Genomic DNA, 14,857 nt, shown 5'->3' on the forward strand with positions numbered 1-14,857 from the left:
CCCGAGGGCTCGTCCCGCGGGGAGCGCGGGTCCCCAGCGGGTCCCCAGCGGGTCCCGAGCGGCCCCGGCCCCGCGGCGGGTCACAAGATGGCGCCGTCCCGCCTCACCTCAGCCGACCTGCCTCCCCGCCCCCGCCGCGGTGCATGACGGGTAAGCAGCCTCCGCCGGCAGCCCGCCATTTTCTGCCGGGAAAGGCGGGAAGGGAGCGAGAGCAGCGACAGCTTCGCCGCGCGACCCCCCGTCCCCTCCCCAACGGCTCCAGCGCCGCCCCCAGCCGGGCACGCAGGTAACGGGGGTGCGGGGACGGGGACGGGCCGGTACCGGGGCGCGGGGGAGGGGGCGGGGGAGGGGGGCGGGGGGGGGCGGCCCGGTGCCGAGGTCGTCTGAGGAGACGCTTCTCCTCAGTCCCGCCTTCCGTCTGCCTCCGCTCGCTGATTGGCTGCGGGGCGGCGGCGCTGATTGGCTGGGCAGCCGGGAGGGGATAGGTCGAGAGATGTGTCCGTCAAAGGGGGAGACTCGGCGGCTCCGCCCGCTTTCTGGCGGCGTACGAGTCTATTGGCTGGGTCGCGCCAGCCAATCAGGTGTGCGGTCGCTTGGGCACGTGGTGCGGCGCGAAGGCTTCTGGGAGCTGTAGTCCGAGCGTGCTGAGGGGACGGCGGCTCCGCCCGGCGCGGTGAGGCCATGGCGGCTGGTCCAGGCGCGGGGCGGCTGGTCCAGGCGCGGGGCCGCTGGCCCGGCGGCTCCCTCGCAGCCCCGTGTCTGCTGCGAGGCCGGGCGGCAGCCCCTCCAACCCCGCAGTTGCGGGCTGGGGCCCCGCGCGGGCCGGCGGCCGCCCCTCCCGCCCGTTAACGGCTGGTCTCGCCCTTCCCGGAGCCGACCTCGGCCTTTTCCCCCTCCTCGGCAGGCTCTGACCGTCCGGTATGGCCCGTACCAAGCAGACGGCTCGGAAATCCACCGGCGGGAAGGCGCCGCGGAAGCAGTTGGCCACCAAGGCGGCCAGGAAGAGCGCGCCTTCCACGGGGGGTGTGAAGAAACCCCATCGCTACAGGTACCGCGGGCGCGGGGCTCTGCTGGGCAGCGCGGCTGGCTCCCCGGGGTAGCAACAGCGCTGTCTCACACCCAGAAGCGTGGGGTTCTGTACGTTAACGGCTGGAATCCCTCACAGGCCCGGCACTGTGGCCCTCCGGGAGATCCGTCGATACCAGAAATCCACGGAGCTGCTGATCCGTAAGCTGCCCTTCCAGCGCCTGGTGCGGGAGATCGCCCAAGACTTCAAAACTGACCTGCGCTTCCAGAGCGCGGCCATCGGCGCCTTGCAGGTGAGACCACCCCCCTCCAGCCCCCTCCCCGACACGCCGGAGGGGATGAGGGAATGACAGAAATGTCCCCAAAATGTTCTCCCCCCTCCCCCGCCGGCAGGAGGCCAGCGAAGCATACCTGGTGGGGCTGTTTGAGGACACCAACCTCTGCGCCATCCACGCCAAGAGGGTCACCATCATGCCCAAGGACATCCAGCTGGCACGGCGCATCCGGGGGGAGCGGGCTTAGGGCGCCCCGGGGGGGGTAGGAGAAGCTCGGGGTGGGGGTGGGGGGCAGTTTGGGTGGGTTTTGGGGAGGTTTCTCCTGCTCCTGGGACACGTCGCAAGAGCCGACTCCGTTCAGGCAAAGAAAAACCAAGTGACAACGTGCGACATCCGAGGGGTTGATGAGACTTTTTGGGTTTGTTTTTTCCCCCTTTTTGTACACTTTGTTTGTTTTTTTTTTCTTTTCTGAGTTGCAAAAAAATCTATAGAACTGGGGGGGAGTGGGGGGAGGGCGGGTGGGACAGTTTTTGAAATCCCTGGTTTTCTACACAAACCTGGTGTAGTTTTGGGCGTGGAAAGAGGAATTTTGGGGTTTTGGCATCTCGAAGCTCCTGTGGGGGGATGGCTCTGACTCCTGGGGGGTGTGTGTGTGGGGGGGTGGTCTCCCCCACCCCATTTCCCCTTTGTGCTTTGTACTGTCTGCGTTTCTCCACCCCGGAATAAACAAAACTCGTCAATAAAATCCACCTCGTTTCCTCCCTAATTAATCCTGGCCCCACCCATCTCTGCCTTGTCCTTTATTATAAATAAATCTCCTCCCCCCCGAGCCTCCAAAATCTGTGGTTCAGGGGGTTTACTTTGGGGTGCAAAGTGAGGGTTCCCCCTCGCCCTTTCCCTTTTTGGGGGGGCTGGATTACCCCGGGGCGCTGACGAGATTGTTCCTGACACCCTGGTGTTAATTTTAGAGCCCCCCCCCCCCTGAGCCACCCTAATCAGGATTAGGGCCCGAGGGGGGGTGGGGCGGGCACCTGAGGACGGGGGGGGGGGGGGGACACCCTCCCCGAGACCCCCAGGAAAGGGGGGGCTTCTGGGAAATGGAGACATTGGGAAAGAAATAAAGTACAGCCAAAAAATTATTTATGGTTGTATTTTTAGATAGAAGCATTGGGGACTTTTATATCTAAATATTGAGTAATGACATATTTTAATAAAAATACAGGGTGCTTTTATATGTAGATGTTGAATAAATCTATATTTTAATATAAATGCAGGGTGCTTTTATATATATATTGAATATATTTTTAATATAGAATGCTTTTATAGGTAGAAACTTTTTATATATAGTTTTTTGATATAAATATAGGGGCTTATATATATATAGAAAAAACACCCTAATAATAAAATTCTAGGGTGCCTGTAGAGGTAGGTATAAACTACATATATATATATTATATATACTTAGATTTTTAATAGAAATATAGAGGGTTTTTATATGTAGGCTTGAAATAAACATTTTTAATAGAAATATGGAATGCTTCTATATATATAGATGGGAGATACATATATTTTGTGTGAATGTACCAAAATTTTATATAAACAGGCCTGTGTTTTATGTTAATGTATCTGTGTTTTTATATAAATACAGAGCTGGTTTATAAGGTTTATATAAAGGCAGATATGTTACATAAATGCAGATTTTTAAAATACAAGGACAGAATGTTTAAATACAAGGACAGATTTTTTAATATAAACAATGATGCAGTTTTATATAAAACACATTTTTTACAAGTGCAGATATAATTTTATATAATTACATCTATATTTTGATCGGAAAATCAATGTATACATGTGTTCACCCCTTTTTTTTCTCCAGAAACAGGGAAATTGTAGCAGCAGCAGCAACGCCTGCCTCCCCCTGCACCCCAAAAAAGCCAATTAATGGTAACGAGGGTAACGAGCAGCCACATCTTGGGGCCACTTTCCCTGCCTCTTCCATCCCCCCAAATTTCTCAGGGTCTGGTTAGGGGTTTGGGACCCCTCCTGGGGCTGAGCCGTGCCACCTCCCCGGCTGTGTGGCAGTTTTGGGGGGCCGGGGCCCCCCCCAGAGCCGCATCTGCGCCGCCCCCCCCCCGCGACCCCCCTGGCGCAGGGATTAGGGTTAATCAGCCCCAAATCCCCGCGTCTGAAAAACAAACTAATCATCCCGATTTCCACACTCTCCTCCAGCTGCTCGGGGCTGGGGGGGGCCCTGTGGGATGTTGTGGGGGCCCTGTGGGATGTTGAGGGGACCCTGTGGGATGTTGGTGGGGCTCCACAGGATTCTGGGGGGGGTCGCCTGTGGGATTTGAGGGAATCCCACAGGATTTTGGGGGGATCCCACTGAGCTCCTTTGGAGGCTGTGTTGGGGATGGGGGGGCTGCACTGGGAGGTCATTCCTGACTGCACCCTCCTGGGTTTCCCCCCTCTTCCCACCCCACCCCCCCCCCAAGACACTGTGCCCCCTCTGGGGGTCCCCACCCCCCCCCCCCCCCCCTCCCTATGTGTCCCCGACCCTGGGGCTCAGACGTGGCAGCTGTCCCTGGGATTAGCCCCACGGGGGGGCACAACCTTCTGCCCCCCCACCTAGGAGGGTGCCCAGGCTTGCCCCCCGACAAGGGGTGTCTGGGACCCTCCATGGGACCCTGGTGTCCACCCGAGACCCCTCCCACTGTGACACCCCTCCCCCCCCCAAGTGACCCAAGGGAGGGATCCCAACCCCTGTCCCCTTGTGCCTTTGTTAGACCTAACGAGCTGGTGGTGGCACCACCAAATTACCCAGCCTCAATCACTGCCCGGTGCGTAACTGGGGGTGATGAGGTTTGTTATTAAGGAGGGGGGAGGAACTGATGGGGGGGGGACCCCCCCGTCCCCTCCCCCCTGTCCCCTCCCCCCCATCCCATCCCCCCTGTCCCATCCCTGTTGGGACATTAATTAAAGGTGACTCTGTCTCCCTGTTAATTGAGTGGGGGATGCCTGGGTTCCCCCCAGATGCCTGACTCCCCCTCGGGTGCCAGCCAAGTCCACCCCCAAACCTCACCCTCCCGTCTCAGAGTGGGGGTGACAGCGGGACCCCCTCCCCCCGTGGCGGGGGATGAGCGTTAATTGCCGGCAGGGGTGGATTAGCCCCGGGCCGGGGCCAATGTCACCCCCCGGGGATTAGTGACATGGTGACATCACGCAGGGCCCTACTTAAATCTCCCCCCGCGGCGGGGACGCCTCCCCCGCCACCACCAGCACCGCCACCAGCACCACCAGCACCGCCAGCACCGCCGCCGCCGCAGGTAGGCATGGGGGGACCTGGCGGGGCGTCACCACGGCTGGGGTGGGGGGACATCAGGGGGTGTCACCGCCTCTGGGGTTGGGGAACAAGTCACTGGTTGTGGCCCCAGCTCGGGCAGCCTGAAGTGGTGTCACCTGGCTTGGGGACAGGCCACTGGCTCTGTCCCTTGCGTGGGGATGGGGTGGCCAACCCTTGGGAGATGTCACCTGGCTTGGGGACATGGTCACCAGCCCCGGCAGGATGTTCCCTGGCTTGGGGACAAGGCACCAGCCCTGTCCCTTGGCTGGGGAACAATGGCCAGTGTCAGGGTGGCCTCCCCAGCTCAAGGACAAGCCACCGCTGCTGTCCTTGGCTCAGGGACAGGGTTCCCAGCCCCAAGGTGACATCTCCTGGCTTGGGGACAAGCTGCTGGCTTTGTCCCCTGCCTCAGAGCTGGGAGCTGGGCGCTGGGGTGACCTTCCTTGGCTCTGGGACAAGCTGGGGGATGCAGCGACCAGCCCTGGGGACAAAGGCTCTAGCTCTGTCCCCAGCCCACAGATCAGGTCCCCACACTGGGGACAGGCTTGGTCCCCACTTTGGGGACCGGGTGGCATCTTCAGGGTGTCCCCTGGGGTGGGGACAAGTTACTGCCTTGGAGACAGGGTGGCTCAGTGACAGGGGTGACATCCTGGCAGGTGCCTGGTGGGGGATGGGGTGAGGATCCCTGTCCCTGAGGGGTTCCCAGTCCCCGAGACAGGGTCCCTGTGCCACACTGCACCACCCGGTGCCGTGCTGCCTGTGACCCGCCGTGTCCCCGCAGCCCCCCCAGCCCCCCCCGCGGGGGTCCCCTGTGCCATGATGTCCTACATCAAGCAGCCCCACTACGGCGTCAACGGGCTGAGCCTGGCCGGGCCTGGCATGGACCTGCTGCACCCCGCCGTGGGGTACCCTGGTGAGACCCCCCCCGCCGGGAGACCCCCCTTCACATCCCCACTGAGATCTTCTCCCTCCCTGGGGAAGACCCCCGCCCTCCCTGCCCCACCATGGGGTACCCCCGGTGAGCCCTGGGCGGGGGGGGGTTGTTTGCACAGGGGTGGGATGCAGGGGGGATTGGGGGAGGATGCAGGGGGAGGTTACTGGAGGGGGGGGTCTGTTGGGGAGGGGGATGCAGGGGAGGGTTGCATGGGGAGGGACGCACTAGGGATCGGGGGAGGGGCGGGGGTTGCACGTGGGGTTTGCACAAGGTTTTCACACACACACGCCCCTCCCACCGTAACCCCTCCGCCCGGGATCCCCCCTCCCACCCCAACCGCCCTCACCCCATGGGTCCCCATCTGAGGGGGCTTCCCATGGAGGGGACCCGCCCCCCCCCGTGACACGCCCCCTCCCCCCGTGCCGCAGCCACGCCGAGGAAGCAGCGCCGGGAGCGCACGACGTTCACGCGGGCGCAGCTGGACATCCTGGAGGCTCTTTTCGCCAAGACCCGTTACCCCGACATCTTCATGCGCGAGGAGGTGGCCCTGAAGATCAACCTGCCCGAGTCCCGCGTCCAGGTGGGGGGGCCACAGCGGGTGTGGGGGGGGACGACGACGACACACGCACCAGGGATGGGAGGGAGACACGTGCAGGGCTGCGGGAATCGTGCAAGGCTCCACGTGCACCAACACACACGCGCACACACACGGGTGTTGTACACGGGAGGGTGTTCCCCCCAGCCTCGTGCCTCAGTTTCCCCTCCCGCAGGTCTGGTTCAAGAACCGCCGGGCCAAGTGCCGGCAGCAGCAGCAGCAGAGCAGCGGCCAAGCCAAGCCCCGGCCCCCCAAGAAGAAGAACTCCCCGGCGCGCGACGCCAGCACCGAACCGGGACCACCGGGGCCCTACAGCCCACCCCCCACCGCCCCCCCGGGCACCCCCAGCTCTGCCGCCGGCGCCACCGTCTCCATCTGGAGCCCGGCTTCCATCTCGCCCGTTCCCGACCCTCTGGCTTCGGCGGCGGCTCCGGCGCTGCCGCGCTCGGCTCCGTTCCCCGGCACCTACAGCCAAGCCGCCGGCTACGGCCAAAGCTACGCCGGCTCGGCCGCCTATTTCGGGGGGCTGGACTGCGGCTCCTACCTCTCCCCCATCCACCCGCAGCTGGGGACCCCCGGGGCGGCGCTCAGCCCCCTGGCCCCCCCCACCATGGGTGCCCATCTCGCCCCCTCGCCCGCCGGTTTGGCCGGGCAGGGCTACGGCACCGCCGGGCTGGGCTACGGCCCCGTCGACTGCCTGGACTACAAGGATCAGGCCGGCTCCTGGAAGCTCAATTTCAACGCTGCCGACTGCCTGGATTACAAGGATCAAAGCTCCTGGAAATTCCAGGTTTTGTGAGGGGGAGCAGCTCCCGTCCCCGCCGGCGGCACCGGCGACCCCCCCGGCCGGGGCAGGTTCGGCGGCGGCGGCGTCTCCAGCGGCACGTGCCGGCACCGCGGGGCAGCTGCGTGGCACGGAGCGTCCCGGCACGGAGCATCCCGGCACGGAGCATCCCGGCACGGACCTTCCGGGAATGAAGCATCCCAGGATGGAGCATCCCGGCACGGAGCAATCCTGCACGGAGCGTCCTGGCATGGACCATCCCAGGATGGAGCATTCCCATGGCATGGACCAGCCGTGTGGCACGGAACGTCCTCGTGGCATGGCACATTCCCATGGCACTGACCATTCCAGCACCACCACGGCACGGGATATCCCAGCGGGATGGAGGATTCCTGGAGCAGGGACTGTCCCTGCGGCACGGAGCATCCTGGCATGGAGCATCCCCGTAGGGATCACCCCAGGGCGCGGACTATTCCATGGCACAGACTGTTCTGACTCCCTGGGGTGTCCCGGTGCCCAGGATCATCCCGAGGGACATGCAGCGGGATGGGACTCTCCCATTCCAGCGAGCCCTGGGAGCGTCCCCGTCCCCTGCTGCCCCTGATCCCCTCCCAAGCCCCGACCCCCCTTGGGTCTCCCCGTCCCCCCCGTAGCTGCCTGTCCTCCCCCCGACCCCCCCCCCCGGGGCTGCCGAGCACACGGAGGAAGGAAAAAAACTTCCAACAAATGAAATAATAATAAAAAAAAAGGGAAAAAAAAGGAGGGGGCGGCGGGTCATTAATGAAGGGCTGTTAATGAAGAACGATGCTTGGTGGGGGGAAACCACCTCCTCCCGCCCCCGATGTTGCCCCATCCTGGGGCTGGAGACCTGACCCCCCCCCCCCTCCAGCCCGGGATGGACCCAGGTGTCTGCCCCGTGGGGGGAAGGGTCCTGGACCCTGTTTAACCCCCCCCTCCCTCCCCCTTCGCCCCGTTATTTTGACTGATCTAATTTAGCAAAAGGGGCAGCTCTGGCTGGGGGCCAATTAGCGGGATTAGGGAACGGGTGACAAACTGGCGGGGAGTGGTGGCGGGTGACATCTGCCTGAAGTTTGGCCACTGCGAGGGGCCCTGAGACCCCCCCCCACCTCTGCACTCCCAGAGACCCCTGAGTGCCCTGGGCTTGGCTGAGGGGGATGTCCCTACGCATGGGGCATCCTTAGGAGTGCTTTGGAAGGGGTTTCTGCACATGGGGGGCCTTGGGGGTGCCCTGGGATTGGCTGTAGGGGGTCCCTGCATATGAGTGGGTCCCGGGAGGGGACACAGGGTGTCCCTACACAAGTGTGTGCTCATGCCCTGGGGTTGGGGGAGGCCTGTGTAGGTGGGATTCCTGCTTTCCACCTCCCCCCCGGGGTTAACCCAGGCCCTGCCAGCCCTGGCCGGGCAGATGGAGCCTAATCCAGGCTGAGCTGGGGCAGGGGGGCCGCGGGGGGGGCGGGAAGAGGGTTAAGCCCGGTTTAACGGCCCTAATGAAGGGGATAAGGAGGGTGGTGGTGCGGGGGGGGGGGGGGGGGGGGGGCTGGGGCTGCTGCGAGGTCCCCTGGAGACGGGGACGTGCCCCAGGCAGCGTGGGCGCCACGAGGTGTGGGGACACACCAGCAACGTGGCCCCTTGCACACGCGTGTCGGGGTGCACGGCCCAAGGGACACGGGTGGAGGGGTATCCAGCCCAGTTAAGATGCTGGGACCCCAATCAGGGGCTATGACATCAATTAGTACCCCAGGACCCAAGTGAGGGCGCTGGGATCCCAGTGAGGGCCATGGCACCCCAGATAGTACCGCAGGACCCCAGTGAGGGCGATGGGACACCAATTAGCACCCCAATTAGCACCCCAATTAGCACCCCAATTAGCACCCCAGAGCACCGAGAAGTATGGCAGGACCCAGTGGGCGTGGCCCTTCGCATAGGGGGCGTGGTCACGGCGCGGACGGGGCGTGGCTACATGTAGGGGCGTGGCCATTTGATGGAGCTCAGAGAGCCAAGACAGTGTCACGTGAGGCGCCCAAGATGGCGGCGCTGAGGGCGGTAGGTGCTCCCCGGCGTCACCTTGGAGACGGGGGGGGGCGGTTTGGGGGTCCCTGCGCCCCTTCCGCAGCACCCCCGAGGCCTAAAGGGCGTGTGGGGGTTCGGCCTGTGCGGCTGGGTCCCCGCAGGGGTGTCCCTCCCGTTTCCCCGGTAAAGCCTTTCTCCCCCCTGCGACCCCCCCGGATGGGGGGGACGCCCCCGGAGTGCGAGGCCTGGAGGAACGGGAGGCACCGGATCCGCCCCAGGCCGCAGGCAGAACCACGAGGCTGCGTCCCCTCCTTTGCGGACCGGCTTTTTGCCCTCCCCATTTTCCTGCCCGCCCCCCCCCCACGCCTCGGGGAGCAGCTTTTTGCCCCCCTCCCCTGCAGTTAAATCCCGATGTGCCCCCCCGGCCCCCCCTGCGGTTCGAGTCTTGTTTGGAGCTGTGGGAAACGGCGGCACACAGGCAAGGGCTGAAGTGGTCCCGCTCCCTCCCCTGCAGGTCCTGGGGTGTCGGGGGGTCTCTGCCCCGCGCCGCCCCCCCAGGCAGAGCCGGGGGGCAGCGGGGGGGCTGCTGCAGCGCCTGGGCCGCTGGTTCTACGAGGTGGACGAGGTGGTGGCCTGGGGAGAGCGGCTGCGGCGGAACCGGCTGCGGAGCAGAAACGCGTGCGTGGGGCTGGGGGCGGCCCCCTCGTGGGGAGGGAGCTGAGGGGCTGGGCCCAGCCCCCCCATGTGTGGGGCACGGGCAGGGGGCTGCATCCAGCCCCATCATTGTCACCCTCAGGTACTGTGGCTTCCTCAGGGACACCTACGGGGACAACGTGGCAGCTGCCATTTTCACCTTGTCCTTCGGTGGGGGGGTCAGGTGAGCCCCTGCCTTGCTTTGGGGGTGTCCCCCTGCCCCCCGAGTAGGGGGTCCTCGCCCTGATCCCCACCCCCCAGATTTGAGGGGCAGGAGCACTGGATCCGTCCCGAGAGCCGCTGGCGCCCCGAGGTCCTGCGGCTCCGCGACGTCCCCGTGGTGGCCGTGGACCTCAGCGGCTCCTCCCTCACCTATGAAGGCTTCGACAACCTGGGTGAGCCCCGAGCTCCCCCTGGGGTCCCCAAATCCCTTTAGGGACCTCCCTTGACCCCCCTTTTTGTCTCCCCACAGTACTGCTGAGCCAGCTGCAGCACCTGGACCTGAGCAGGTGCCCCCACCTGGATGACTGGGCACTGGGACGGCTGCACGTCTTTGGGGACACCCTGCGGGACCTGTCGGTGGCCCATTGTCCCCATGTCACTGAGAGGGGTCTGGCTACCCTCCACCACCTCCGGTGAGCAGAGGGGATGGCATCTGGGGACCCCCCTTTTGGCTCCAGCTGCCCCCCAACACCACGTGCCCGCTTCCCAGGGAGCTCCGGCGCTTGGACGTGGCTGGGATCCAGGTGCTGAGCCCGGGGCTGGTTCAGATCCTGCTGGAGGAAATGCTGCCAAAATGCCACATCCTGGGCTTGGACCTTGGGGACAGTGCGGGGACGGGGACAACGCCACCACTGGAGTCCCCTGCTTGAGGATGGGGGGGGTTGGGGTGTGGAGGGAGCCACGCTGCCCCCCCGGAGCATTAAATCCTGGCAGCTGCGTGCTGCCTCCCCCCCCATCCCTGGATTTTTGGCTTTTTTGGTAACAATCAATGGGTTTTGCTGCTTTTTGCCCTATTTGAAGGGGTGTTGGAACCCCCGGCGTTCCCAGTGTGAAACCAGCCTGTGAGTGGGCTGATCTACCCCCCCAGGGGCTTTAGTACCCCCTAAGGGGCTAATCCCTTCTCCAGGGGGTTAATCCCTACCTCAAGGGGGTTAATTCCCCCTCTGAGGGGGCCATTTTCCCCTCCCAAGAGGCTTTACGCACCCCAATGGGGGTAATTTCCCCCCCACAAGGGATTTAATCCCTGTACACGGGGTTTAATCCCCCGCAAGGGGGTTAATTCCCCCCTCCAGCAGGGTTTAGTCTCACCAAGGGGAGTTAATTACCCTTCCAAGGGGGCTAATCCTCCTCATGGCGGGGGTTAATTCCTCTCACAAAATTGTTAATTGCCCCTCCAAGGAGATTAATTGCCCCCTCAATTAATTTACCCTCCAAGAGGGTTACTCCTCCCTCAAAGGAGATAAATTATCCCTTCAGGGAGTTTAATCTGCCCCAAAGGGGGGACTAAGTCCCTCTCCAAGGGGATCACTTACCCCCTCAAGTTTAACCCCTCATGGGGGGGGAGGGCCTCTTTCCCCCTCCCAAGGGGACTGCTCCATCCCAGGGGGATTAATCCCCCCTCCAATGGGTTTCATACCCCCCAAGGGGGTTAATCTCCCTCTCTCAGGGCGCTATTCCCCCCCCCAGGGTACGAATCCCCCTGGGATCCAGGGTGGACTTGGCGGCACACCCAGGGCGCGGGCGGGGTCTCCCTGGGTTTATTTTGGGGAGAGAGGGTCACTTTTCAAAGTGCTCGAGGGGGTAGTGCTCCCCGTAGTGCTGCAGGTGCCGCTCCAGGGCCGCCCGCTGCCGCCGCAGGTGGGGCGGCATCTCCCGGTACACGTCGGAGAAGAGGAGCTGGGGGTTGGGCTTGGGCTTCCGCTCCGCCTGCTCGAAGGCCTCCATCACCTGCGGGGGCAACGTCCTGGGGTCCCCTCCTCCAAATCCCTGTCATCCCCTCCCCAAAATCCCGGGGTTCTCCTCCCCCAGTCCTGCAGTTCCACTCCTCAAAATCCCACGGTTCTCCCCAAAATCCCATGGATTTCCTTCCCAGAATCCCGGGGATTCTTCCCCAAAATCCAGGGATCTCCCTCCCCAAAATCTTGGTGATCCCCTCCCCAGAATCCCAGTGACTCCCTCCCAAAATCCCCAGGATCCCTCCCCAGACTCCCAGGGGTTCCTTCCCCAGACCCTGGGGCTCCCCTGGGTACCATCTTGCGGGAGCTCTTCCTCCAGCCCTTCTCCTGCTCCTCATCCCACCATTCCCGGTTCACCATGTAGTGCCGCAGGCGGGAGATGGGGTGATCCTGTTTATCCCAATAATTCACCTCGTCCACGGAGCGATAGGCTGAGCTGTCATCACTGGTGCTGTGGTGGCCAATTCTGCGGGGGGAGAAATCAAAAAACCCCGAGAAAGGTGGGTTTTTTTTGGGAGGTGTGGTAGGTCATGACCTCGATGAGGAAGGGCTGGGTTGGCCAACGCTGGGGTTGGGGCGGAGGTCAGAAATCCCCTGGGAAATGTGTTTTTGGGGGGCCCAGCCTACCGGTAGGTCATGGCCTCGATGAGGAAGGGCTGGTTCTCGGCCACGGCGCGGCGCCGCGCCTCCCTGGTGGCGTTGTAGACAGCAAAGACGTCGTTCCCGTCCACCCGGATGGACATCAGGCCGTAACCGGGGCCACGCGCCGCTGCGGGGAGTCCGGGGGGCATGCACGGGTTGGGGTGTGCCTCCTTTCCCCCTCCCCAGCACCCCAAAACCCAGCATCCAGCCATTTGGCACCTGCTTTGGCCCCTCGCAGCCTCTTGGACCCCCTGCACCCCCTGTGCCCCATTACACCCCCTCCTGTGCCTCTCTGCACCCCCCTGCACCCCATTACACAGCCCTTCACCCTCTGTGCCCTATTACACCCCCTGTACCCCATTACACAGCCCCCCTGTATCTCTCTGCCCTCCCCTGTGCCCTATTACACCCCCTCACACCCCCCTGCACCCCCCCAGACCCCCCCCCACCGATGCCATCTCCCCGGTACTGCTCGGAGGTGGGGGTGGAGATGGCGTAGCCGTTGTTGCGGCAGAAGAAGATGATGGGGCACTCCAGGGTGGCAGCGAAGTTGAAGCCGGCGTGAGCGTCCCCCTCGCTGGCCGCCCCCTCCCCAAAATAGCAGATCACCGCCCGGTTGGCGTCCGCGCGTTTGATGGCGTAGGCTGCGCCCACGGCTGTGACAAGGGACGTGGGGAGGGGTCAGGGAGGGTGTGGGGACATGGGGGGACACAGGGGGCTGGGGGAGGCTGCGGGCACCTTGTGGGATCTGCGTGGCCAGGGGGGAGGAGATGGTGACGAAGTGTCGGTCGCGGCAGCCGTAGTGGACGGGCATCTGCCGGCCCTTGCCGGGGTCGCTGGAGTTGCCGTAGCACTGCGCCATGAAGAGGTCCAGGGGGTAACCCCGGTACATCAGCACACCTGCAAACGGGGGGGGGTGGGACACACGGACAGGGGAACAGCCCCCCTCTAGCCCCGGTCCCCCCAGGGGGGTCACCAGCCCTTTACCCGCCTCCCGGTACTGCCCGAAGACCAGGTCGGTGTCGTCCAGTGCGGCCGCGCTGCCCACGTGTGTCCCCTCTTCCCCGTAGTTTGTCATGTAGAAGGAGATACGGCCCTGGGGGGCACAGGGGGGTTTTGGTGAGGTCTCTGCTCTCAGGGTGTCCCCCCTTGTCGTCCCCCCCCGTGTCCCTACCTGCCGCTGGGACTCATAGAGAATGCGGTCCATGGTGTTGAGGAGCGTCATGGTCTTGTAGAGCTTCAGCACCAGCTCCTTGGGCAGCTGTGGGGGCCCAGGGGGAGGTTTGGGGGCCCCTCAGGTAGTGGGGTGTCCCCTGCTCCCCCTCCCCAGACATTGTGTCACTGCTGTGGATGGGGGGAGGGAATGTGTGCCTGGAGGGGGAAAGTCTGGGGTCCCATGTACATGGAAAGGACATGTTTGGGATGTCATATGTGTGGATATCACGTTTGGGGGACATGTTTGGGGTGTCATGTGCCCAGACACTACACATTGGGGTGTCCCCCCCCCGCCAGACATTGCGTGTTGGGGGTCCCATGTACAGGTGCCCCCTTCTGGCCTGTCCCGGGGCTGACCTGGGGGTCCTCGGCGGGGTTGACAATGTGTCCCTGCCGGTCCATGACACGGTACACGGGGATCCCCGAGATGACGTTGGGCTGGATGAATTCCAGCCGGTCGGCAAACTCGGCTGAGGCGCCAGGGAACTGCGGCTTCTCCTCTGGTGAGGGGAATTCCTGGGGATGGGGACAGCAGGGTGTCCCCTCCTGTGTCACCCCCACCCTGGCGCAGCCCTGTCCCGCTCCCAAAAACCCCCCCAAATGGGGCCCCCGGGCACCTCCTCCTGTCCCACCCCCCGCGGGGCCAATGGCTGGAGAGCATGAGTGAGGAAAGTGGACACGGAGACATGGGGGACTGGACGGGGGGAGAAGAACGAGACTGGGGGACACGGGGATGTGGGGACACAGAGATGGGGTGGGGGGATGTGGGGACACAGGGACGGGACAGGGGAACGCGGGGACACAGGGGCACAGAGATGGGGTGTAGGGGGATATGGGGACATAGAAGAGTGACATGGGAGCCCTGGGAACATGGATGCGGGGAGAATGGGGGCACTGGGACATGCAAATAGGGGGACATGCAAATAGGGGGGACAGGGGGGCACGGGGATGGGCTGGGGGGGTCACGGAAACGTGGCGGGGCGGGGAGACACAGGGATGGGTTGTGGAGACGTGGGAATGCGGGGACACGGGGCCAGGACGCGGGTCCCCAGGATGGGCGGGGGGCTCCCGGGGCCAGGCCCAGGGGCGGTGACAGGCTGGGGAACGGCCGCCCCCTGCTCCCGGTGCCCTCCCCGGCCCCACTCACGGCGGTGCTGAGGCGTCGGGCCGGGCTGGGCCCCGGGGTCCGCGGGAGCCGCCACCGGAGCCCCCCGCGCAGCGCCCGCAGCGCCGCCATGGCCGCCATCTTGTGGGGGCGTGGCCGGGGGCGGGTTCCGCCCTAGGGGGCGTGGCCTGGAAGGGGAATTCAACTCGAAGGGGCGTGACCGGGGCGGGGTTTCGCGCGCAAGGGGCGGGGCTTCACG

The 14,857-nt window shown here is 64.0% G+C and overlaps 5 protein-coding genes across 6 annotated transcripts in view; 4 read left to right on the plus strand and 1 right to left on the minus strand.

Moving 5' to 3' along the window:
• LOC127396283 (EH domain-containing protein 2-like) overlaps window positions 1-634 on the plus strand; it is a 5,901-nt gene extending 5,267 nt beyond the window's left edge. The window contains exons 5-6 of the mRNA XM_051643902.1: window positions 7-286; window positions 406-634. Coding sequence (XP_051499862.1) covers window positions 7-286; window positions 406-634 — 509 coding nt within the window. The remainder of the gene's footprint in view (window positions 1-6; window positions 287-405) is intronic.
• On the plus strand, window positions 149-2,046 carry LOC127396290 (histone H3.3A). Of its 2 annotated transcripts, none has more exons than XM_051643915.1 (4): window positions 149-286; window positions 874-1,048; window positions 1,166-1,319; window positions 1,420-2,046. In XM_051643915.1, the coding sequence occupies exons 2-4, from the start codon at window positions 921-923 to the stop codon at window positions 1,546-1,548; spliced, it is 411 nt and encodes a 136-aa protein (XP_051499875.1). In that variant the 5' UTR covers window positions 149-286; window positions 874-920; the 3' UTR covers window positions 1,549-2,046. The 2 variants fall into 2 exon arrangements, with proteins under 2 accessions (XP_051499875.1, XP_051499874.1); XM_051643914.1 differs by having other exon boundaries at window positions 151-286; window positions 905-1,048.
• A 3,414-nt stretch (window positions 2,047-5,460) lies between these two features.
• LOC127396284 (homeobox protein otx5-like) lies at window positions 5,461-7,672 on the plus strand. Its single transcript, XM_051643903.1, has 3 exons — window positions 5,461-5,554; window positions 6,004-6,155; window positions 6,346-7,672. Exons 1-3 carry the CDS (start codon window positions 5,461-5,463, stop codon window positions 6,967-6,969), a joined length of 870 nt encoding a protein of 289 aa, XP_051499863.1. The 3' UTR covers window positions 6,970-7,672.
• Window positions 7,673-8,968: 1,296 nt separating this feature from the next.
• DMAC2 (distal membrane arm assembly component 2) lies at window positions 8,969-10,634 on the plus strand. Its single transcript, XM_051643905.1, has 6 exons — window positions 8,969-9,018; window positions 9,500-9,663; window positions 9,782-9,862; window positions 9,940-10,073; window positions 10,151-10,313; window positions 10,391-10,634. Exons 1-6 carry the CDS (start codon window positions 9,001-9,003, stop codon window positions 10,548-10,550), a joined length of 720 nt encoding a protein of 239 aa, XP_051499865.1. The 5' UTR covers window positions 8,969-9,000; the 3' UTR covers window positions 10,551-10,634.
• Window positions 10,635-11,422: 788 nt separating this feature from the next.
• On the minus strand, window positions 11,423-14,775 carry BCKDHA (branched chain keto acid dehydrogenase E1 subunit alpha). Its single transcript, XM_051643923.1, has 9 exons — window positions 14,641-14,775; window positions 13,851-14,009; window positions 13,453-13,539; window positions 13,266-13,374; window positions 13,017-13,178; window positions 12,728-12,934; window positions 12,264-12,405; window positions 11,931-12,102; window positions 11,423-11,628 (listed from the first exon to the last, which is right to left on the minus strand). Exons 1-9 carry the CDS (start codon window positions 14,737-14,739, stop codon window positions 11,458-11,460), a joined length of 1,308 nt encoding a protein of 435 aa, XP_051499883.1. The 5' UTR covers window positions 14,740-14,775; the 3' UTR covers window positions 11,423-11,457.
• Between the last annotated feature and the right edge of the window lie 82 nt (window positions 14,776-14,857).

The sequence above is a fragment of the Apus apus genome, unplaced genomic scaffold (genome assembly GCF_020740795.1).
Source record: "Apus apus isolate bApuApu2 unplaced genomic scaffold, bApuApu2.pri.cur manual_scaffold_52_ctg1, whole genome shotgun sequence".
Lineage (NCBI taxonomy): Eukaryota > Metazoa > Chordata > Aves > Apodiformes > Apodidae > Apus > Apus apus.

Bases quoted from the DNA above. Each gene is read 5' to 3' on its own strand.
- LOC127396290 (XM_051643915.1), top strand. From the start codon at position 921: ATGGCCCGTACCAAGCAGACGGCTCGGAAATCCACCGGCGGGAAGGCG. The intron at 1,049-1,165 runs GTACCGCGGGCG...AATCCCTCACAG, and splicing joins AAGAAACCCCATCGCTACAG to GCCCGGCACTGTGGCCCTCC. The intron at 1,320-1,419 runs GTGAGACCACCC...CCCCGCCGGCAG, and splicing joins CGGCCATCGGCGCCTTGCAG to GAGGCCAGCGAAGCATACCT.
- LOC127396284 (XM_051643903.1), top strand. From the start codon at position 5,461: ATGTCCTACATCAAGCAGCCCCACTACGGCGTCAACGGGCTGAGCCTG. The intron at 5,555-6,003 runs GTGAGACCCCCC...CCCGTGCCGCAG, and splicing joins CCCCGCCGTGGGGTACCCTG to CCACGCCGAGGAAGCAGCGC. The intron at 6,156-6,345 runs GTGGGGGGGCCA...CCCCTCCCGCAG, and splicing joins TGCCCGAGTCCCGCGTCCAG to GTCTGGTTCAAGAACCGCCG.
- DMAC2 (XM_051643905.1), top strand. The intron at 9,863-9,939 runs GTGAGCCCCTGC...CCCACCCCCCAG, and splicing joins TCCTTCGGTGGGGGGGTCAG to ATTTGAGGGGCAGGAGCACT. The intron at 10,074-10,150 runs GTGAGCCCCGAG...GTCTCCCCACAG, and splicing joins TGAAGGCTTCGACAACCTGG to TACTGCTGAGCCAGCTGCAG.
- BCKDHA (XM_051643923.1), bottom strand. From the start codon at position 14,739: ATGGCGGCCATGGCGGCGCTGCGGGCGCTGCGCGGGGGGCTCCGGTGG. The intron at 13,179-13,265 runs GTAAAGGGCTGG...CCCCGTTTGCAG, and splicing joins CGGGCAGTACCGGGAGGCGG to GTGTGCTGATGTACCGGGGT. The intron at 11,629-11,930 runs GTACCCAGGGGA...TTGCCCCCGCAG, and splicing joins GGAAGAGCTCCCGCAAGATG to GTGATGGAGGCCTTCGAGCA.